At 45.8% G+C, this 24,122-nt stretch overlaps 1 protein-coding gene across 1 annotated transcript in view; it reads right to left on the reverse strand.

The window, feature by feature from the left end:
- Positions 1-24,122, reverse strand: part of CACNA1I (calcium voltage-gated channel subunit alpha1 I) — a 2,078,868-nt gene that overhangs the window by 1,425,516 nt on the left and 629,230 nt on the right. The window contains 1 exon segment of the mRNA XM_040359583.1: positions 14,710-14,802. Coding sequence (XP_040215517.1) covers positions 14,710-14,802 — 93 coding nt within the window.

A 24,122-nucleotide genomic window follows, 5' to 3' on the forward strand; every position in this document is an offset into this window, starting at 1 on the left:
CCTTACTATGGCCCTTGCATGATAAATCGTTTGCTCTCTTAAAAAAGGTCTGTCTAAACCCAATGCGATTCACTCTTTTAATATGGAGGCGCTGTTCTGGTAAATTTTCCTTATCGTCCCCTTGCCCACCCCTGATAAATATTATCTTTAACCCGGAAATTCCTGACAGTTTGTCCTATGACTCTATGCTGCCCTGGACTAAAGCAAACATATTCCAATTACGACACCTAGTACATCCAATAACACGTACATTACTATCTTTTACAGACCTACAGTCAAAGCATAAAATTACAAAATCCCTTTTCTATTCCTTCCTCCAGATTAGACATTTTTTTACATCCCTGTCCCCCCTACTGACCCTTAGCGTTCCTACTGATTTTGAATTACTATGTTCTAGAGGCCCTCACGAACTTCACCAGATCTCCACTATCTACAAAATCCTACACTCAGCTTCTCCCCTCTCTGAAAACACCCATTTATATATGAGGAAATGGTCCCACATACTGGGTAAACCCATCTCACTGGGAGATTGGAGACGAATTTGGGACGCTACCTCAAGAGTCTCTAGATGTGTGGGCCAGAAAGAAACTGCATATAAAATACTTATGTTCTGGTACAGAACACCAGAATTTCTGGCAGCACATGGATTGACCCCACATAGCCAATGTTGGAGATGTAGCTCCTCTGTGGGTACCCACCTCCACATCTTTTGGGATTGTCCATTAATTACTCCCTTCTGGTCACAGGTTCATGATCTCCTCGAGAAGGTCCTAGGGATCAGCGTACCTTTTCAGCCTTTACATTTGTTGCTAGGCCTACCTTTCCCGAAAATCTCAAAAACTCTTTGCAAATTGGTGGCTTTTCTTTTACTGGCAGCCAAACGTGTCATCCCACAACGCTGGAGAGATACCTCCCCTCCCACCTTTGCACAATTCTTATCAACAATTGCTGATATTAGAAGGATGGAACGTCTTACAGCTGTCATAGATGATTCCTTACCCAGATTTGAAGCTATTTGGGAGAGATGGGACTCTTCTGAGTTTAACACAGAGCCTCATCCCACCCCACCATAACAGATTACCCATTGCCCATATCCCCCCACTGCTTCATATAGGATAATATCCCTTTCTTTCTTTTCTCGCTTTTTATTTCTCCTATGTATAAGTAATAGTTTGTTTATATAGGTTTCTACTCAGCAGAGCCATGATTAGCTGTTCTTGTTGAACTCGCTACTTAATTCCTAATTTTTTTATTGTTATAACAAACATGTATACATCCAGACCTGTATGTTTCCTGCTGACAATGTGATTGTTTATTTCCTATACTCTCGACCAATCAAATGTCTGGATTTTGTTATTACTTTGTATGACTTAAAAATCTTTAAATAAACAATAAAAAAAAAAAAAAAGTGAAATATTCCTTTAAATTAAATCATACCTGGGTGTCTATAGTATATGAGAAAAAGAAAGAAAGGGCACACCAGCCTAGTGCATTATCCTTTGTATGGATTTTTATTAAAAAAGATATTAAAAAAGATAAAATTAAAACTACCTCAGAAGTGTAGCTGAAAGTTTCACAATGTAAAGAGTTTCCACAGGTAGCAGCAATGAGTCAGACCCAAAAACACTCCAAATGATCATAGAGGATATGATGAGGGTCACTGCCTCGTCACTGCCACTGCCTCGACCGGAGGCCCTCGGCCAAATGACGCACAAGCTGTTTGACAGCTCTTTTATAACTGAGGGCGGGGCCAACCGTGACGTGGATGGGTGACCCCGCCCCTCTGAAGCAAGCACGGTTTCCCGTGACGCGTCACAGGGGGCAGGGTCACATGTCTCGGATATAAAAGAGCTGTCTAACAGCTTGCGCGTCATTCAGCCGCGTGCCTCCGGTGGAGGCAGGTTTGTGTGTCGTTCCTCGCTGGAGAGCATCGCTGGAGAATGGATCATCGCAGGACATCGAGAATAGATTACAACGCTGGACATCGAGACTGGATTACATCGCTGGAATCGTTTTTTATTTTATATTTTTTTATTTTTAATAAAGGACTTGTCCCAAGCTGTCTCCTGTCGTTAACATTTTCACACATTTTTTTGTGAAATGGTAGGGGTACAGTGTACTCCTTACCAATTCACATAGGGGAACTTCAGATCCCGACACCCTCCCTTTGTGAAAGGGGGCTTTTCATTTTAGATAAGCCCCCCACCCGCAGACCCCCACAACCACCGGGCAAGGGTTGTGGGGATGAGTCCCTTGTCCCCATCAACAAGGGGACATCCTCCCCATGTTGAGGGTTTGTGGCCTGGTATGGTTCAGGAGGGGGGGCGCGCTCTCCCCCCCTCTTTTCCTGTGGCCTGCCAGGTTGCGTACTCGGATAAGGGTCTGGTATGGATTTTTGAGGGGAACCACATGCCATTATTTTTTAATTATGGAGGGGGGGTTTTCCCCTTGTCTGGTATGGATTTTTGGGGGGAACCCCTCGCCATTTTTTTATTTGGCATAGGGTTCCCCTTAATATCCATACCGGACCTAAAGGGCCTGGTAATGGAATTCAGGGGGACCCCCACTTTTTTTTTTTTAAATGACTTTAAATGACTTTGATCTGTATTGCCGGGACCCGACAATTCATTATAGCCGAGAGTAGTTTTAAATGACTTTCTTTCCTTTAGAAATGTCATTTTGTGCAGAGTGTTATAAACACGGGAAACATGCACTACTTTACAGGCATACTTTAGACACCCCAGGTACGAAATTTAAAGTAATATTTCACTTTTATTGTTTCACTTTAAGCATTATTAAAATCACCGCTCCTGAAAAAAATGCAGTTGTTTAAACTTTTTTTGCATTGATACATGTCCCCTGGGGCAGGACCCGGGTCCCCAAACACTTTTTCTGACCATAACTTGCATATTAACTTTTAAAATTAGCATTTTTCATGTTCGTGTCCCATAGACTTTAACAGTGTTTGCGTGTTCGAACAAATGTTTTGCCTGTTCGCATGTTCTGCTGCGAACCGAACCGGGGGTGTTCGGCTCATCCCTAGTGTGTATGTATATATATATGTGCATGTTATATATATATTGTAAGGGGTTAGCTCGGTAGCGGGGTGTGTGACCCCTTGGATGGGTTCACCACACACTGAATTTATACAGACAGGCAGTCGAAGACGGTTGAAAACAAAGATTTTGGTTTATTCTTCCATCTTGCTGGAAATAAGTGCAAGCATCCAAACAGCATAAACAAAATCAAACATAAAATAAACCCTGGCCACTTTTGGCGTCTACCTTCCACACAGGAACCTATCTATGGAGTCTAGCACAGCCTATTGCTGGGTAGACAGTGCTGGTCATACAGCAGAAAAACAATAGTCTTTTGATTTTTATCACACAGAAAAATCAATCCTCTCCTCACCTCCTCAGAAGACTTTCAGTACTGCTCTCTTTCACTCAGAAAGCCTCAGCATGCAGCAAATCAGTGGTAATCCTCTGGACTACTTATAGAGGCCTTAATTGCCTCATTCTGAACAGCTGAAGTCTTCCAACGCCCTTAGACCATTTCTGGCTACATTTGCAGCCGACGCCTAATAACAATTGGTGTATTGTCTAAACAAGGCAGAAATGTATGTCCCGTCTGTGACAACACCCACAGATTTACCTGACATCCTGTCACATACCCCCCCTCTTGTTTCAACCCTAGGGTTGGGACACAGGTTGCCAGGCAGGCATGCACTCGGGACAACCCATCTGCATTCCCCATTTTAGCACCGGGGCGATGCGTTGCCACAAAACTAAATTCCTGGAGGGCCAGGAACCACCTATTTATTCTCCTATTGGTCTCTTTGTTCTGTGCCACCCACTTCAATGGGGCATGATCCATCACCAGTTCAAACTGTCTACCCACGAGGTAGTAATGGAGAGAATCCAAAGCCCATTTCACTGCCAAACATTCTTTCTCAATGGTGGCATAATTCTCTTCATGGGCCTTCAACTTTCGGCTGAGGTACATAACAGGGTGTTCCTCCCCCTTGACAGTACAGCTCCTAAGCCCACATTTGACGCATCTGTCTGAGCCACGAAGTCCCGTGAAAAATCAGGCAAATTTAAAACTGTCTGACTACATAAGGCCTGTTTTAAAGCCTGAAAAGCTGTTTCTGCTTCGGGAGTCCATTTGGTCATTACAGACTCCTTCCCTTTGGTCAAATTGGTCAGGGGAACAGCCTGTGAGGCAAAATGGGGCATAAAGCGGTGATAATAGCCTGCGATCCCCAAAAATGCACGAACCTGTTTCTTGTTGGTGGGACGTGGCCAATCCTGAATAGCCTCAACTTTATTTATTTGGGGCTTGATTAGACCTCTTCCAATGGTATACCCCAGATACTTTGCCTCTTCTGTGGGATAGGTCTTCCAGGCCGCTCTTGCCAAGCATTAGCAGTAGTCCCGATAATTCCTCTAGTTGCTCCTTGGTATCTCTCTCCACCCCCATCCCTTGATGCAGTCTTACCTATAGGTGGGGAGGGTCTGGTCTTGGGGTGAAAAGTCTGTGCGTCTCTGGTGGAAGAGGACAAATTCTCTGTTGTTAGGTACCTTTCGATCAGGTCTACAAGTTTGTCTGCGGTTTCCGGACCACCATGGCTCACCCATTTCTGCAGGGTGTTAGGAAGAGACCTAAGAAATTTGTCCATGACTACTCGCTCCAAAATTTTTGGTCCAGACAGAGTTTCTGGCTGCAGCCATTTCCTAGCCAAATGGATGAGGTCATACATCTGCGACCGAGATGGCTTCCTCTGCTGATAACTCCAATTGTGGACCCGCTGAGCACGGACATCCAGGGTTACACCGAAACGTGCCAATATTTCCTCTTTTAATCGAACATAGTTTTTTGCGTCTGCAAGCTCCAAATCGAAATATGCCTTTTGGGCTTCTCCAGATAATAGGGGGGCCACTAGTCCAGCCCACTGGTCTTTAGGCCAACTCTCTCTTTCCGCTGTTCTCTCAAACGTGGTCAGAAACATCTCAGGGTCCTCATCTGCAGTCATCTTTGGCAATAAGTGTCGTACCTGAAAAGTCGGTATGTTACTGGCCTGACTCCCAGCCTCGGTCTGCTGTCTCTGAAGCGGTTTCACGATGGCCTCCATTTGCTGCTGGTGTCTCTGTTCCAAGCCTGCAATGCTCTCTTGGTGAGCCTGTTTTTGAGCTGCAAGGCTCTCTTGGTGAGCCTGTTGTTGAGCTGCAATGCTCTCTTGGTGAACCTTTTGTTGAGCTGCAATGCTCTCTTGGTGAACCTGTTGTTGAGTTGCGTGAGCCTGTTGTTGAGCTGCAATGCTCCGCTGCAAACCTGCATTTGTCTGCTATTGATTTGCATTTGCTATAGCCAGCTGTTTCAGTATCTCCTGCATTTTGGCTTTACTTTAATTGCCCACGGCACTCCACCATATGTAAGGGGTTAGCTCGGTAGCGGGGTGTGTGACCCCTTGGATGGGTTCACCACACATGGGGGTAGATTCAGGTAGGACTTACGCCGACTTATCTCGAAATGTGCAGCGTAAGTCTAAATCTGCGCCGTCGTAACTATGCGCCGTACCCACAAAAATAGATACGCCTGAAATTAGGCTTCTTCCGACCGACGTAACTTTTCTCCGCCGGCGTATTTTATGAGAATTTTTACGCTGGGCGCATCTTGCGCTCCCATTGTTTTCCTATGCAAATATGAAAATGAGGGAGATACGCCAATTCACAAACATGCGTGTGTCAGGCGCAGTCTGCGCGCAGTGCACGCAAGTTGTACCCCCAGCACAAACTTGCTCCTCCGAAAAGCAGGGGCAACAGACGTTCACAGGTCAGCTGGAGAGCAGCTTCAGCAGCACCGTTACAGACGAGCTGAGCAAGCTGAGCACCCACACTTGCAGGACAACACATCTGTGTGCCAACATGCCAGGGGCAGCCATGGTCCTAGCAATACTACTGTGTGAACCGACTCGTAGGAGGGCACGGGAGAGGATATACCGAACGCACATGAACATCTTTGGCATGGGTGATTCGGAGGTATTTTGCATTTTCAGATTCAGCCCTGAAGCCATCCAGGAATTAGCCACAACCCTGCATGATGACATCACCAGCAAGACACATCGTGCACATGCAGTGGAGCCATTGGTCAAGGTACTGGCAACACTGCATTTCCTGGCAAGTGGCTCGTTTCAGCATACAAGTGGAGTTGTGGCTGGGATGTCACAATCCAGCATGAGCAGATGTGTGCACCAGGTTGTCCCCGCAATCCTCAGACGCATGTCCCACCACATCATCAAACCCACCCAGGAGCATCTGCGGGTGAAGGCAATGGCGGATTTCTATCAAATTGCAGGATTCCCACGCACCGTGGGGGCCATTGATTGCACACATGTGGCACTACGGCCCCCCGTGACACAGAGCACATATACTGCAATCGTAAGCACTGGCATTCCATCAACGTACAGGTGATAGCCGATGCCCAATGCCTCATATGGCACATCCGTGCCAAACACCCAGGGTCCAGCCACGACAGCTACATATACCGTCAAAGCCCCATCTCCAAAGAATTTGAACAGAACGTGTACAGGGACAGCTGGCTGGTTGGTGAGTGACATGGGAGTCAGGCATGACTGTCCGCCCCCATGATGCAGACATCACGAGGGGCACATGCACGACTAACATCCTCCTGTCTTTTCCCTTCCAGGTGACGCGGCATATGCACTTGGGCCCCATCTCATGACTCCATTCCGGAATCCCCAAACCCCAGGAGAGGAAAGATACAATGATGCACACACACGTACCCGTGGAGTGGTGGAACACACCTTTGGCCTCCTGAAGTCCCGTTTCCGATGCCTGGATAAGTCTGGGGGTACCCTGTTGTATTCCCCAAACTTTGTGTGCCAGATCATCGGGGCATGTTGCATTCTACACAACTTTGCCATGAGAAGGGGCCTGGAGATTGACATACGTGATGACCTGACCCCCGAACCATGCAATCCCCCCTAACCACCGCAACCCGGTCTACTGAGGGAAGAGCAGTCAGGAGTTGTCTCGTGGAACGTATCTTTGCACGTTAAACACACACATTCATCATGTCACAAGGAGAATGCACGCATGCACACCACTGTGGTCCCTAGCACACACACCCCATATCCTCATCAAATTGGATTAGACCAAAGTACACCGCACGGTACTTGGGAGCAGCAACGCCACGCCAAGGCTATAATTATGTCGCTGTACATTCATACACCATTCACACGGCAGAGGGTGACACCCCTTTGCCGGCAGGAGTGACACCCCCCCATTCACACACCAGTCAAGCTGTAGTTTACACTCCTCACAGTGTGTAGTGTGTAGGGACTACGCAAACAATACAACTCAAACTTTGAGCATAAAATAAAATCCAGCTCATACTCTGAGCATAAAGAAAAATCAAAAATCCAGCTCATACTCTGAGCATAAATATAAATCATAATCCAGCTCATACTCCGAGCATAAAGAAAAAAAAAAAAAACAACGAGCAGAAGTGTCCCAAAAATTCAGCATTCATCTGCTCTTCCGTTTGCCCAGGCTGGTGCCACGGGTGCCACGGCTCTGGCTCCTCAGTTGGCGGGATGGAGCCTGGGGTGGGGAGGGAGGGGGTGGAGTAGCATCATCCCCTGCTTGCTCACTCCTGGCAGGTGGTGCCTGCCTGCCCTCCATAGCGTTGGCAAGGCGGGTGAGCATGGTGTTGGTCTGTGCCAGCATCCTAAGCTGGTGGGTAGTGTTGTGGTGCTGTTACCGCCGGGTTTGTCTCCCCTCCTCACACACAGCAGCAGTGTTGGCCTCTACAGCCCCTGCCAACCTGCTCACCTCTGCTGTGAGCACTGCTGTGGCGGAAGCTCACTTCCTGCAGGCTCTCAGCATTTTTGCTGCCCAGATCAGCATGCAGGGTGAGGGCCTGCTGTAATGTGGTTGCGCATGCAGCTTGGGACTTGGCAGAGGAGGCCAGGCTGTCCACCACTTGTCAAAGGTCACCCATCATAGCCCCGATATGGTGGGTCTGCCGGCCCTGCTCCTCCTGCAGCCCTTCTCGGAGGCCTCCGGGTACACCCCTCGTCTTTCAAAGAGCCTTCCTGGGAGAAGGAGAGGCTGGGGCCTGTCCAGATGGGGAAGACGGGGAGGGGGTTGCCCTGGAGGGGGTTGCCCTGGACTTACCTGACCCCAAGTCCCGAACAGTGGAGTCATATCCTGGGATGCCCTCCACCTGCTCCTGCGACAGAGACCGAGCAATGATCTCATCCTCCGGTGTTAAGCGCACTGCACAGGCTGGTCCTCCTCCCGTGCCACTGGCATGCTTGCGAATCAGGACCAATTTGTCCCGTACCCGACGCCGCATGTCATTTAGTTTTTTTTGGATATCATCCCAACACCGGGTCTCATTGCCAATGGCATTGATATCCAGGGTGATACTTTCAAAAATTGCCCTCCTCTGTGCCTTGCTTGTATTCTTGCGCTGGGCACTATGCAGGGCGGCGGCGTATTTGGTCAGTGCCACCAACATGACCTCCATCTCTGCTGCATTAAAATTATGCTTCCTCTTTTTCTCCTTCTGAGGAGTTGCCATGTCACGCTCAAACAAAATTACCTTGCTCAGGGGGGGAAAAAGCAGGATGTAATTTTGCGCCGGATGGGCGCATGTCTGGGCGTATTTATGCGCTCGGCGTAAGCCGGTGGGCCGGCGTATCCCAGGAAGTAGGACCGGCGTAGTTGTGAGCATGCGCACAGGAAGCGATCGTACGTCCACTGCTCAACGTTCAGCCCATCATTTGCATAAGGGAACACCCACTTACACTTACGCCGGCTTGCGCCTTCAAATTTCCGGTACGCCGGCGCAAAGTTACGTGCAAATGCTTGCTGAATACTATGCTAACTAGACATGTGCAGACTGGAATATTTCGTTTAGTTTTTTAGTTTTCGTTTGGAAAATAAATTTATTTAGTTACTCCCGAAAATCCTTTTGATTTATTTCGTTTTTCGTTGGGGAATAGCTTTCGTCCGAAAATCCAATAATACTTGGTTTCTGTCGAATGGTCAAAAGAATATTCGCCAGAACGTCGAATCTTTACGCCAAATCGTACATTTCCATTCAAATATTCCGCCTACAAGAATTCTAATGGTGTATGACTAGTAATAATGTCGAATCTATTTTCTCATAAATCGAAATCTATTCTCTGTAATGTCGAATCTATTATTTCTATAGTGTCGAATCTTTTCTCTATAATGTCGAATCTTTTCTCTATGATGTCGAATCTTTTCCCTATAATGTCGAATCCCTCTATATCGAATTTTTACCGCAACGAAAACGAAAATAAAGCATTTTTTATGTCGGATCTTTCTTTTTCCGTTTCTTGCACGTTCGTTATCGTTTGTTAAAACTTTAACGAAAAAAACTGATTTTCGGACGAAAATGCATTCTAACAAAAACGAATGCACGTGTCTAACGCCGGCGTAGCGCATATGAGATACGCTACGCCGGAATAAGGATGCGCCCATTTACCTGAATCTACCCCACTGAATTTATACAGACAGGCAGTTGAAGACGGTTGAAAACAAAGATTTTGGTTTATTCTTCCATCTTGCTGGAAACAAGTGCAAGCATCCAAACAGCATAAACAAAATCAAACATAAAATAAACCCTGGCCACTTTGGGCATCTACCTTCCACACAGGAACCTATCTATGGAGTCTAGCACAGCCTACTGCTGGGTAGACAGTGCTGGTCATACAGCAGAAAAACAATAGTCTTTTGATTTTTATCACACAGAAAAATCAATCCTCTCCTCACCTCCTCAGAAGACTTTCAGTACTGCTTTCTTTCACTCAGAAAGCCTCAGCATGCAGCAAATCAGTGGTAATCGTCTGGACTACTTATAGAGGCCTTAATTGCCTCATTCTGAACAGCTGAAGTCTTCCAACGCCCTTAGACCATTTCTGGCTACATTTGCAGCCGACGCTTAATAACAATTGGTGTATTGTCTAAACAAGGCAGAAATGTATGTCCCATCTGTGACAACACCCACAGATTTACCTGACTTCCTGTCACAATATATATATATATATATATATGTGTATGCCTATGTTTAGTATACAAAATAATCCGCGCTGCCTTAAGGATAAGCTGCTAACACACCCAGTAGACAAATTGCAACAATATGGAAACAAAAAAAGTGTAGCGCTGATCTGAATATATAAATGAATGAACAAATATGTAAAAACTTGAACAAATACATAAAAACTTGATAAATAGAAGTGCTAAAATGATATTAGTGAATAAGAATGTCCTCATAAGCACACAATGAATGTCTGTATGCAGGAAAATCAAGACAGGCGCAAAAATGCAAAGACTATGGCCCGGATTCACAAAGCACTTGCGCCGACGTATCTCCAGATACGCACATTTACGCTGGCCGCATGGTGGCGCTGCCATCGATTAGCCATTCAAATATGCAAATGAGGAAAATATGGCAATTCACGAACCTGCGCCTGCCCGACGCAGGCTATGAGAGGTGCGCGTAAGTTGTACGTCCGGCGTAAAGTTAAGCCCCATAAAGGAGGTGTAACTCAGCAGCAGACATGTAAAGGTCTGCATCAGGGAACAGAAGCCGGCGTTTTTTTATGTAGTTTTCGTTGGACGTGTCTGGATGGGCATAGATTACGTTCATGGCGTAGGCAGTGATCCGGCGTATCTTAGGTAGTTGTTCCGACGTGGTTATGAGCATGCGCACGGGGATGCGTCCACGACCCGACGCATGCGCAGTTTGTTCAACGTACTTGTCTGGCTCCCAAACCATCATTTGCATGGGGTCACGCCTCATTTGCATGGCTTTGCATGGGGCAAGTCCACTTCCACCTACGCCGGCCTGCGCCTTCTAAATATACTCCACACCGACGCAGCTTTGGGAGCAATAGCTTGCTGAATGCAGTACTTGCCTCTCTGCGCTGCGTCGGCGTAGCGTACAGGAGATACGCTACGGCAGCATAAATGTGCGCCGCTGTCTGTGAATCCGGCCTATCTGTCCACTCTTTAAGATGGTGTTGACAAAGTATAAAATATGGTGACGACTTCAAACCATGCAAATCTGTGCAAGTGAAGAGGTGATAAAGGGAAGGGAACCACCCCCACAGGAAAGAGGCTTACCACAATGTTTGAACCCTAGAGAACCTACGTTCATTGGGTCAAACAGGCTTGCGTGGTGGAACCACAATGTATTTTGGGCAATCCTATGAGCTTGAAGATGCTTAAGAGTATGCAAATTAGGTAGATACGCGAATCCCCGAATGTAAGCCTGGCCGACGCAGTAAAGTTACGCCATTGTTAGGCTTTTCCCGACGTATAGTTGCCCCTGCTATATGCTGGCATAAGTGCGGCGTAACAATGTTAAGTATGGCCGTCGTTCCCGCGTCGAAATTTGAAAATTTTGCGTTGTTTGTGTAACTCGTCTGTGAATGGGGCTGGACGTAATTTACGTCCACGTCAAAACCAATACGTCCTTGGGGCGTATTAGGAGCAATGCACACTGGGAGATTTCCACGGACGGCGCATGCGCCTTTCGTGAAAATAGTCAATCACGTTGGGTCACAGTACATTTACATAAAACACGCCCCCCTGATCCAAATTTGAATTAGGCGGGCTTACGCCGGCCGATTTACGCTACGCCGCCGCAACTTACGGAGCAAGTGCTTTGAGAATACAGCACTTGACCGTCTAAGTTGCGGATACGTTACGCCGCCGCAGAACTACGAGAATCTGGCCCAATGTGTTTATTTTCATTTGTTGCATTGCAGGGACTGCTTATAGCTCTTTACACTGGCTGCCCTTAGTGCTGGTACATAGATTCCTCTCCCTTTTCATCTTAGACACTGTTGCTATGGACTCTGTTCCTCCTATTGAGAGACTTGTTTAAAGTGGTTGTAAAAGGTTCGGCTTTTATTTTCTAAATTGGTTCCTTTAAGCTGGTGCATTGTTGGTTCACTTACCTTTTCCTTCCATTTCCCTTCTAAATGTTTTTTTTCTATGTTGGAATTTCTCACTTCCTGTTTCTCCTCAGTAAGCTTTCCGCCATCATCCGAGCGGTGGAAAGTCATTAAGAACAGCTTACTGAACACCTTACTGAGGAGGAAAAGGAAGTGAGAAATTCAGACAAAGAAAAAAAAAATTTAGAAGGGAAATTGAAGGAAAAGGTAAGTGAACTAACAATGCACTAGCATAAAGGAACCTATTTAGAAAATAAAAAACGAACCTTTACAACCCCTTTAAGCACATTTATTTGATCTGTGTACACCTCCAGGGTCTCTCCTCAAACGAGCCCTGAGTTTATTTTAAACGTTGTGGGCAGGATTCAGATACATTGGCGTATCTGTCTGCCCGGCGTAACGTATCTGAGATACGTTACGCCGCTTTAACTTTGGGCGCGAGTTCTTTATTCAGAAAGAACTTGCACCCTTAGTTAGAGCGGCATAGCGTATGTGTTGCGGCGTAAGGCTGTGTAATTTAAATGGGGATGTAGGGGGCGTGTTTTGTTTACATTTTTGTTGACCCCACGTTTTTTACGCTTTGTTTGAACGGCACATGCGCCGTCAGTAAAATATCCCAGTGTGCATTGCTCTAAATGACGTCGCAAGGACATCATTGGTTTCGCCGTGAACGTAAATTACGTCCAGCCGTATTCGCGAACGACTTACGCAAACGTCGTAAAATTTCAAAACTCTGCGCGGGAACGACGGCCATACTTAACATTAGCTACCCCTCTTATAGCAGGGGTAACTATACGCCGGAAAAAGCCGAACTCAAACGACGTAAAAAACAAGCGCCGGGCGGTCTTTCGTTTCTGAATCGGCGCAACTCCGAAGTCAGTGTCCTCTATATCAAAGCTGGTGTCAGTGTTGGCATGCTCTCAGTTTTGGTGTCAGTGCCAAGTGTACTGGTGTCAGGGCACTCTCAGCGCTGGTATCAGTGCCAAGTCTGTCTCTCAGCGCTGGTATCAGTGCCAAGTGTCGGTGCGCTGTCTCTCTCAGTACTGTCGGTGCTCTGTCTCTCTCAGTACTAGTGTCCGTGCTCTGTCTCTCTCAGTACTGGTGTCGGTGCTCTGTCTCTCTCAGTACTGGTGTCGGTGCTCTGTCTCTCTCAGTACTGGTGTCGGTGCTCTGTCTCTCTCAGTACTAGTGTCGGTGCTCTGTCTCTCTCAGTACTGGTGTCGGTGCTCTGTCTCTCTCAGTACTAGTGTCGGTGCTCTGTCTCTCTCAGTACTAGTGTCGGTGCTCTGTCTCTCTCAGTACTAGTGTCGGTGCTCTGTCTCTCTCAGTACTAGTGTCGGTGCTCTGTCTCTCTCAGTACTAGTGTCGGTGCTCTGTCTCTCTCAGTACTAGTGTCGGTGCTCTGTCTCTCTCAGTACTAGTGTCGGTGCTCTGTCTCTCTCAGTACTAGTGTCGGTGCTTTGTCACTCTGTGCTGGTGTCAGTGCAATGTCTCTCTCAGTACTGTACTCACATAGAGCTCCTTGAATGCGGCCTCACAGAAGAGAAGGGGCTGTGCGGAATTTCACCACCTCAGAAGTCTCATCATCCCTGTTGGGCAGCAGTAGGTCCCCATGGACTCCCCATAGTGGAAGAGCTCCTAGTGAGAGATAGCCGCAGTAAAGCCGATCATGAGCAGAACCAGCGCAAAATGAAGAGCGCCTTGCCCACTATGGCTGAGGTTCGGCACTGGACTGAGCTGGGACCTCCCGACCAGAGAGGAGGATTTACTGTACACTGAATGGGGCGAGCACAAAGCTCCGCTGACTGCACTAGGACTGATGTATGAGGATAGCAAGAGGCGGCTCTTTAGGCAAAGTAGGCGGCTCTGAGGCCTTTAGAAGGGCGAGGCCTTAGGCCACCGCCTACTTTGCCTAATTAGAGAGCCGCCTCTGATGATATTCTTATTCCATACTTAACTTTGGACTTATACTTTTGTACACCCTTTGGGCTCTTTATTTTTGCTATTTTTTTGTACTCAATTTCTACTATTTAATTTTTGAAATGAATCAAAATAATGGAAAACTGTTTGGTTCCTACTGCTTCCTCTGATTGGCTGGAGGTGGAGATCGTGACAGTATCCACTCACCTCTTGACCTTAGCTAGAGGAAGCCTTGTATTAATCTGTAAAATACAAAACTTCTTGAGAATGGCTTAACAGCGCTCAGCCTGACTTGATATTGTTCAGAATACCACTGCCGGGATGCAGCACTGTATACTGTATATAGCTGATACTGTATATAGCTGATTCTGTGCTGACAATGGGTGCATGCGTTAATAGAAATGAAGAAAATAGTTCATTTGGACCAGCTTGGCTCAAACAAACTATTTAGATGTAAATAAAACCTGCAGTTAGGCATTAACATTTTCTTATACACATCCATTTTCTTACACAGGATGAATGTTAATAGTGTAAAAAATCAAATAAAAATCTGTCATTTTAATTACACTTTTAAGCCTGGACACTAGGATCCTTACACTAGTTTGTTTTAATACATAGAGTGGATTTTTAGCCTAGATGTTTTGGCAAATGTCGGACAAAATCACCATCAAATCATTTATTGATTTACTCCACTGTGTTATAACAACATATTAAAATATAAATAAAGAACAAAGCTACATGTTACTTGCTGTAATAAATGTGATACTTACTATGATGAGGAGGATGAAGTAAATAAAATTATAGAAGGAGTGAGCATCCATGACATAATACATGATTTCCACCCAGCCCTCCAAGGTGATTACCTGCAAACAAAATCTTGATTATTATATTATATTATTATCTCTCTTTTTTTTTTTATCAGGATAATTATTGAATATCCTTCTGAATCTGCATCAATAACACATCATAGTATGACTGTATCTTTACTTAAAGTGTTTGTTACCCCAACACTTCATATTCCTGATACAGTGGGGACAATATTTATTTGATCCCCTTCAGATTTTGTAAGTTTGCCCACTTATGACCCGTCTATATATTTTATCATAGGTGTATTTTAAATGATAGAGACAGAATATCAACCAAAAATATCGAAAAACACATGATACAAATGTTATAAATTGAGTTGCAGTTCAGTGAGTAAAATAAGTATTTAAACCCCAAGCAAAACATGACTTAGTACTTGGTGGAGAAACCCTTGTTGGCAAGCACAGAGTTAAAGGAGTTGTAAAAAAATAAATAAAAATGTAAGCTGAAATTACTGTTTACAGGGTATAGAGACATAATAGTTAACTGATTCCTTTTAAAAACGATAAAAAATAGATAAAAATCAATCATATAATGTACCTAAAGTTTCTAGTTTCGTTTTTGCATGTTGTTTCCTGCCTCTCTGCTGTACAGAGCACACAGAGCCACAGAGCAGTGATAGGTTGGAAAACGAAACTGATCCAAAGGGGAGGTGCTGTGGGGTTTTAGACACACAGTAATCACACCTCCTTGAAGTTAGTGACCACAGAGAGAAAGCTCCCAGCACTGTGGTTATCAGGAAACAGAAAACCAGGAAGTGTGGAGATCGGAGAAGAATTACAGCAACTTGAGAGCAAAAACTAACAATGAGGACATGAAAAAAGCATTGCATTAAGGTAAAGGAAGCTATTAAGATAAAACCATTTTTTCCTTTACAAACCCTTTAAATGTGTAAGGAAGTGAATTACTGCTCTGCCTATAAGAACATGAGCTGCCAACACAACAGACTGATTGCAAAAATGAGTATATGAAATAAAGTGTAGCGCTAATGATGAAGACCTGAAAAGTGATTCAAGGAAGGTGAATCCAAATTTCTGGATACTGTGCAAATAAGTGAAAACTTATGTGCAGAAAACAAAATAGAAAGCAATATAAATTGTCATCAAACAATCTAACTGATGTTAACTAGATACGTATCTAAAGTGCACAAAAAGGGAACATGAGATAATCAACCTGTATAATCATATAAATGTGATGTGATGATGAATAATCAGTTTACAAGTAATAAACATTAAACACATAATGTGATGAAATATAACACAGTGATCAGTCCATAAAGTCAAATGACAACAAATGGTGACGGTAAGTCCATATATATGGAACGTCCCAACGAAATCACAATATCATCTCAGGCCCCTTTTTACACGGGGCAGATCAGTAATGATCCGCTCCGTGTGTCCGCAAAGCTCAGCGGGGATTCTCCGTAAAATCCCTGCTGAGCTGGCAGCTGACAGGGCGGTCCCCGCACACTGTGCAGGGACCGCCCTGTCTTTCCTCCGCTCTCCCCTATGGGGGATCGGATGGACACGGACCGTATGTCCGTGTTCATCCAATCCGATCCGGCAGACGGAAGAAAAATAGGATTTCTTCCGTCCGCAAATGCGGATCTTTGCGGAGGCGGACAAATTACGGGTGTCAGCGGATGTTCATCCGCTGACACTCGTAATCACATAGGGACCCATGTATGTCCCGTTTTCATCCGCAAACGGACGGATGAAAATGCGGACATACGGTCCGTACGTGTGAAAGGGCCCTTAGATGAAATGTCAGAAATATTGGTGATTGTTAATGATTGGACATTCAAGAAACTCTACACCATCTATTTAATGTAAACATACATACAGCTGTGAGTGTACCTCATAATAATTCTACCCAAGCTTGTCTCAGCACTCCTAAAACTGTTGGTCTGTGGGAGTGGCTTAGGACTGGAAAATAGTAGGCAGAGATGTGATGTCACACAAACCCCCAGTTATACACACCCTCCAGCCTCGGTTCAAGAGAGTACAGCACAGCTATCTGATATCTTTATGCCTGTGGGCAGGGCCGCCATCAGGGGGGTACAGGCAGTACACCTGTAAGGGGCCCGGAGGTCCCCAGGGGCCCAGATGGCAACCTCTTTTAAACGGCCCAGAGGTGCCCAGATGGCAACCCCCCCCCCCCCCTTTTTTTATAATTTTTTTATTTTTATATATATTTTTTTATTTCCTTTTTTTATTTGTATTAAAGGTCCTAGAGGTCCTCAGGGCAACCCTCCCAATTTGTGGCACCCCCTCGCTTCTCAATTCATGGCCCCCCGCTTCTCAATTTTCCAAATTAGTGGCAGCACCCCCACGCTTCTCAATTTGCGGCAGCCAGCCCGCTTCTCAATTTGAGGCAGCAGCACCCCACCCCTCTGTTCTCTGCTTCAGAGGGCCCATGCCTGAAGCTGTGTAAGGGGCTCCATAATTCCTGATGGCGGCCCTACCTGTGGGTATGTCTTCTGAGTATATCCAGGGGAATACACAGGAGCTAGTGACAATGTCAGCTCTGCTTACAACACAGGATCGGTGCTAATCAGGAGAAAGCTGGTAGGAAGGGGCTAATAGTAAAACATAAAGCTATCCTGCAGCCTAAAGTGACAATGTGGACCGGGAAACATTCTCATTAAGACTTCTGTAAACAACAATTCAGAAGTTAGATGTTGGGACAATCAGTTGTCAGCAGACTTACTGAGATGGTAATAAGGGTAATGAAGTGATGGTGATATGTCTGTGTCATAAATCACTGGTGCATGGACAGCTGATTGCACTAAGGAGCTTGTCGGGAACTGGTTATTGTGAATGCAGAGAGCAGCAGGGAAAGAAAGCCCCGCTGCCTTTTGCAGTGTGTTACACGGGGGCTTGTTCTGGTTTCGTCTGACTTCAGCACAGCCTGTCACTCACAGGAGGGGGGGGGGGTGGCGACACAAATTTTCTGCTTGTGTAGGTTTTATGCTGTTCAGAAGAGCGGGAGGATTTCTGGAGAAGGGGATTGCTTCAAGTTCAACATTCCAAACTAAGCTCAAATGCTTAGTATAGGTAATATCTATTCAACTGTATGATTAGTTTAATTTGTGTTTTTCAGGTTTACATCCACATTAACACCCTTACCACTGGGGATTAAAAAGGGTTGTAAAGATTTGTTTTTTTATTTTCTAAATAGGTTCCTTTAAGCTAGTGCGTTGTTGGGTCACTTACCCTTTCCTTCGATTTCCCTTCTAAATGATGTTTTTCTTTGTTTTCTTTGTCTGAATTTCTCACTTCCTGTTCTTCCTCAGTAAACTTTTCTGGCTGACTAACCCCCAGCCAGAACAGCTGGCATGATGGGGGCAAGCTTACTGAGGAGAAACAGGAAGTGAGAAATTCAGACAAAGAAAAAAAATGATTAGAGGGGAAATCTAAGGAAAAGGTAAGTGAACAAACAATGCACTAGCTTAAAGGAACTTACCGTATATTCTCGAGTATAAGCCAAGTTTTTCAGCACATTTTTTTTGTGCTGAAAATGCCCCCTCGGCTTAAACTCGAGTCACCTTTTTGCGCCTGATCTTCCGGACTTTGGGGACCCGGTACCGGCCAGCCGTAGGTCCCCTGGACCCCAAACTTGACACTCATGTAGCCCCACTCTTCTACAAGTGTGCAAAGTTTATTGTCCAAGGGATCTATGGCCGGGAAGCACCGATTTTTCAAAGCCGGACACCTCTTCCATAGACTCCCATGTTAAATGGTAATTTCTTCAGTGATTTTGGGGACCGGGTATCGGCCATTCGTAGGTCCCCTGGACCTGGAATGTAGCACAATTTCTCCTCTACAAGTGTGCAAAGTTTGTTGTCTGGGAGTCCTACGGCTGAGGAGCACCGATTTTTCAAAGCTAGGCACCCCTTCCATAGACTCCCATGTTAAACGTCAGTCTAGTCATGGACACAGTGAGGCATGGGCATATTAAGGCATGGGCACAGTGAGGCATGGGCACAGTGAGGCATGGACCCAGTGAGGCATGGACCCAGTGAGGAATGGGCACAGTGAGGCATGGACACAGTGAGGCATGCACATGGACACAGTGAGGCAAAGTGAGGCATGCAGATAGACACCCTTAAACTTGAGTCAATACGTTTTCCCATTTTTTTGTGAAAAAATTAGGTGTCTCGGCCTATATTCGGGTCGGCTTATACTCAAGTATATACAATATTTAGAAAATAAAAAACAAACCTTTACAACCCCTTTAAACAAAGAGATTGACATATACGCACCTTGTTATGACATCTGATTTAATTTACCATGGGTCAAAATATACATTTATGCGATTTATTATTGCTCTGCGTCTTTAAGCTCTGTTCCCTTCTGTCTAGCTGAACTCTCTTTCCCACCATAGTTCTGTATATTCTTTTCCCCTTCCTGTCTCTAAGGCATTTGCTCAGTATATCACTATGCTGTTACATCTTTCCACGTGGCTTACAACACCAACATTTTTCTACCTATGAATATCCATCATTTAACGGAACATTCGAAAGGATTCATTGTCTGTCTTTCTAACAGAGAGGTTATTCATTGAGTTAAGCTGTCTGAATTGATGCAAGGGATAAATAGAACACCAGGTCGTGTAAGCCCTATATGAAGCTGGAGATAAAGTTTATGGCCTTGTGGTCACCCTGAACGTAAAAGGGACTTAATGTCCCTGAGAAGCGGCGGATGCTGCTCAACGACATGAGACGCCTGCAGGCTGATATAGTTCTCCTGCAGGAGACACATTTCAGAGAAAATACCTTCCCAATCCTCAAAAATAGATTCTACCCGACGGTGTACCATTCCGCGTACTCGGAGGCTAAATCCAGAGGAGTTTCGATTCTGATTTCAGCGAAACTACCATGGACCCTGACAGCAGTCCGGACGGATCCGCTGGGCAGATTCCTTTTCCTCCGGGGCCTGGTCGGAGGCACGAAGGTTACCATAGCCAGCCTATATGCTCCAAACAGCCAACAAGACATTTTCATCAAAAAACATTTAGCCGCCCTCCGGAAATTCTCTGAGGGCCAGCTTATTGTAGGGGGAGACTTTAATATTGTCAGGGGATGCCTACGCAGGCATCTGAGTACTGGGTAACAGGTCAATGGGCTGCACTAACGGAAATAGGCACCAAGATAGTGAAAAATATATGTTTATTAAAGGTTAAGCACATGTGCAAAACAATCATAGAAAACCCCCAAGACAAGCAAGCATGACACAGCAAACTATAAACCACCAGAACTAGTGAATGAATATATACCAGAAATCAGAGCGTAACTAGCAGGTAATGCAGGGATGAGACACAAGCAAGTCCAAGGTTCAAGCTGGGGGTCCAGGATAGGAGAGAGCAGCAAAGTCCAAAAGTACAAGCCGGGGTCAATAAGCGACAAAGGGGAGAACCAGAGTCCAGGGCAGGGAGCAAATCAGGAACAGGTTGGCTACAGCTAACAGATCAGGCAGGGAACAGGCTGACAAGCAAAATACTGAAGCACTGAACTGTAGTGAAGGGCGGGGTTATATACCTGTAGCAGTTCACCTTAATTGAGAGGAGTCATCCCATGGGAGACACCCGCTGGTGGACACCAGAACTGCACCCCTGTTACTGGGAGAAACAGTGCCACCAGCAGGTGACCAAAGCCATGACACAGATCATGACAAATATCCCCCTGCTTCCTGAAGAGGATACCTCCACGGAGTGCGCGCAGGGCCATCCACTTAGCTCTGCACACATCACAGCTTATTGAAACCTGGCGCCTTTTTCACCCAGGGGAGCGAGATTACACTTTCTTCTCCCACCCTCACAATGCGTACTCGCGCATCGACTATATCTTCGTCCCTCATAACCAACTGCAGGCGGTCAAAGGAGTCTCTCTGGGTTCCATCACGTGGTCGGACCATGCACCGACCTTGATGCGGTATGCACTGACCGAATTCTACAGAGGCCAAAGGAAGCTGTGGAGGCTCAATGAGAGCCTCCTCCAAGACCCCGAGATAGTGGCTGACGTGACTAAAGAAATCTCCAATTATTTCCGTACTAATACTACCACAGACAGCGGGGCAGGCCTGATTTGGGAAGCTCATAAAGCGGTGATTCGCGGGACCCTCATAAAGCACGGTGCGAGACTTAAACGGCTAAGGACTGCCCAATTGACCTCCCTACTTGACAAACTTCAGGCCCGAGAGCTTAGTCACAAACATTCCCCGACGGGTCCATTGAAGGCGGAACTTGACACGATACGTACGCAGGTCACGGATCTACTCACTTTTAAAGCTAAGTCGGCGCTACAGATAACCCGCAGGAGAGTCTACGAATCGGGCAACAAGTGTGGTAGGCTCTTAGCACAATCCCTGCGAGACCAGAAGCTGGCATCCTACATTCCACATGTGCGCTCCTCGACGGGCCAGAAAATAACCATGCCCCAGCAAATATCGCAGGAATTCAAGTCATTTTACAAGTCACTTTATAATCTATCCACGACACCCCCACCCTCGAGTCGTATAACGGACTACATAACCTCCTCTCGCATGCCCACTCTGCCTTCCGAGACACGTGCCCTCTTAGAGGACCCCATCACGTTAGCCGAGCTACAGCTTGCAGTGAGCAATACCAAATTAGGGAAAGCCCCTGGTCCGGACGGCCTTACGCTACAATACTACAAAATACTACTTCCATCCCTGGGCGATCACCTGGTGGGGATGCTTAACGACCTTACTGAGGGTGGCACGCTGCATGCCTCTACGTTGCAAGCACAGATTTCCGTTATCCCTAAAGAGGGCAAGGACCCGTCGTGCTGCGGAAGCTATCGTCCCATATCCCTCCTTAATACGGACCTGAAATTGTTTACCAAAATTATTGCCAGACTACAATCCCACCTCCCCCATCTTATTCACCTGGACCAGGTGGGCTTCGTCCCAACGAGAGAGGCAAGGGACAACACCACTAAAGTCCTGAACCTGCTCTACTCCGCCACCCGAACCGAGACACCTAGTATTTTCCTGAGTACCGACGCGGAGAAGGCGTTCGATCGGGCTGGCTGGGCTTTTATGCTCGCTACGCTTAGACATATAGGGCTAGGAGGGAAAATGATGTCTTGGATCTCGGCGACCTATGTGTCGCCGATGGCCAGAGTTCGAGCTAATGGGGTGTCTTCTGACCCTTTCCCGATCGCTAATGGAACACATCAGGGGTGCCCGCTCTCTCCCTTCCTTTTTGCCCTCTCGTTGGAACCATTTCTCTGCCACGTACGGTTAAACCCTGACATATCTGGAGTGAAAATCAATCATACACAACATAAGGTGTCGGCCTATGCCGACGACCTCATGTTTTCCCTCACTAATCCCAATACCTCCCTTCCAACCCTACTGAGGGAATTTGAACGATATGGTGCACTCTCCAACTTAAAAATCAATTACACCAAATCGGAAGCCATGGGCGTGGGGATACCGCAAACACAACTCGCACACCTGCAAGATAAATTTAAACTAAAGTGGACGACGACCGCCCTGAAATATTTAGGCACACACATCCCCCAAACTACCGCACGGGTATACGACCTTAACTTCCCGCCCCTGCTGAGGACGATTCGGGCACTCCTGAACAAATGGCACACGGGACTACATTCCTGGGTAGGCCTCTGCAACATTGTGAAGATGACAATCCTCCCTAAGTTTCTATATCTCATGCAAGCACTGCCGATCCATATCCCTACATCATATTTTAAACAAGTACAGTCCACGCTTACCGAATTCATCTGGGCTAAGAAGAGCCCGAGACTTTCAGCTAAACTCTTAGTTTTACCCAAATGCCAGGGAGGCCTTGCAGTACCAGATGTCCGCACCTACCACCACGCAATTCACCTAAGTAGACTGGTGGATTGGTGCCGTAATCAGGAAAACAAGCTTTGGGCGCAGATGGAACAAGACCAGAGCGAGATCCCCCTCAATAGAGCGCCTTGGTGCTCCTCGAACCTACCGGCGGACTGTAAACGCACTCTCCATCTCCCATCCCTTTGAGAAGATTGGTTAACATTACTATTGGAGACTATTTATATGGACCCCAATTTTCGGAACTGTTGCTTGGCTCACGTTAGCAATTTTGCTTTATTAGACATACACCGATTGGTCCTTGGTCATATATGTTATATATTAACCCATGTCAACATTTGTTGCACTTTATTACTTATTTTTTGAATGTCTTTATGCCCTGGTACTCAGGTTATCATTCACATATATAGAATGTTATTTGATGATGATTGCTGTCACATATATGTATGTGTATGCTTTTTAGTATTTTACTGTATACACCCATTTTATAAATAAGTATATATTTTTAGCATTGTGTTATTTTTATACATAATATTTAGGGCTAGGTTTCTGTTGTCTAGCACCCTGTTATATCCATTATTTATACTTTTTTATATTTTATATTGATACCTGTGACAGACCCAACCAGGACAGGGTTTTTTGAAGGGGACTGCAGAGTGGCCTCTTGCCTACTGACTATGGTCCCCTTGGAATGGTCTTGTTTCTGTTTCAAGTGCATATCCTCCTAAAACACACATACTCTGGAAACTTGATGACCCAGATACATATTTAGGGCTTCTATGCTCAAAACCAGCAACAGCTGCTTTAGAGTGCAATATTCAGAGCAGATATTGATATCATTAGCTCAAAGTAACTTGAATATGGAGTCTCCTCATATAATCTGTTTAAGGTGTTGTGTTAAGTGTCTTTGTCCCATTGTGTGCCGCCTAGGTGTAAATTCCCATTTTTACTTGAGTCACCTATTGTTCATGTCTGTCTGATCATCTCTTAGGGATGAGATTAATATTGTGAACACTTTACCTTGTTATGGGACCATTGTGGGATGGTATGTGTTTATGCTTATAATAATGTGTAATGTACTTTGTATCCAGGGTTGTGGGCTGGTCACCTAGGCTGGTTTAAGTGGCTAGTTGTTATTTTGTTCATGTTAATTAGATCACTGTCAGCTATCAGTTGCTGGAGGTGGATTAGCATACTGTTTATGTTGGCTGTTCCTTAGCTATGTTAATTATATTCCTGTATACAGTTTCCTTTGCATACGATAATGTGATCCTGGGTCCAGACTGGAGGAAGCTATGACTTGGCGGAGCTGGGTGCTGGACAGTTCTGTCACAAGACCCATGAATATTACTGCTGCTTCGTGTAGTTCCATGGCCGCAGCTCCCCTTACACTATATATAGCTATATGCAGCAACACATCCTTAGTAGTGATGAGCCGAACACCCCTGCGTTCAGTTCGCACCAGAACTTTCAAACAG

Source organism: Rana temporaria, chromosome 7 (genome assembly GCF_905171775.1).
Source record: "Rana temporaria chromosome 7, aRanTem1.1, whole genome shotgun sequence".
Lineage (NCBI taxonomy): Eukaryota > Metazoa > Chordata > Amphibia > Anura > Ranidae > Rana > Rana temporaria.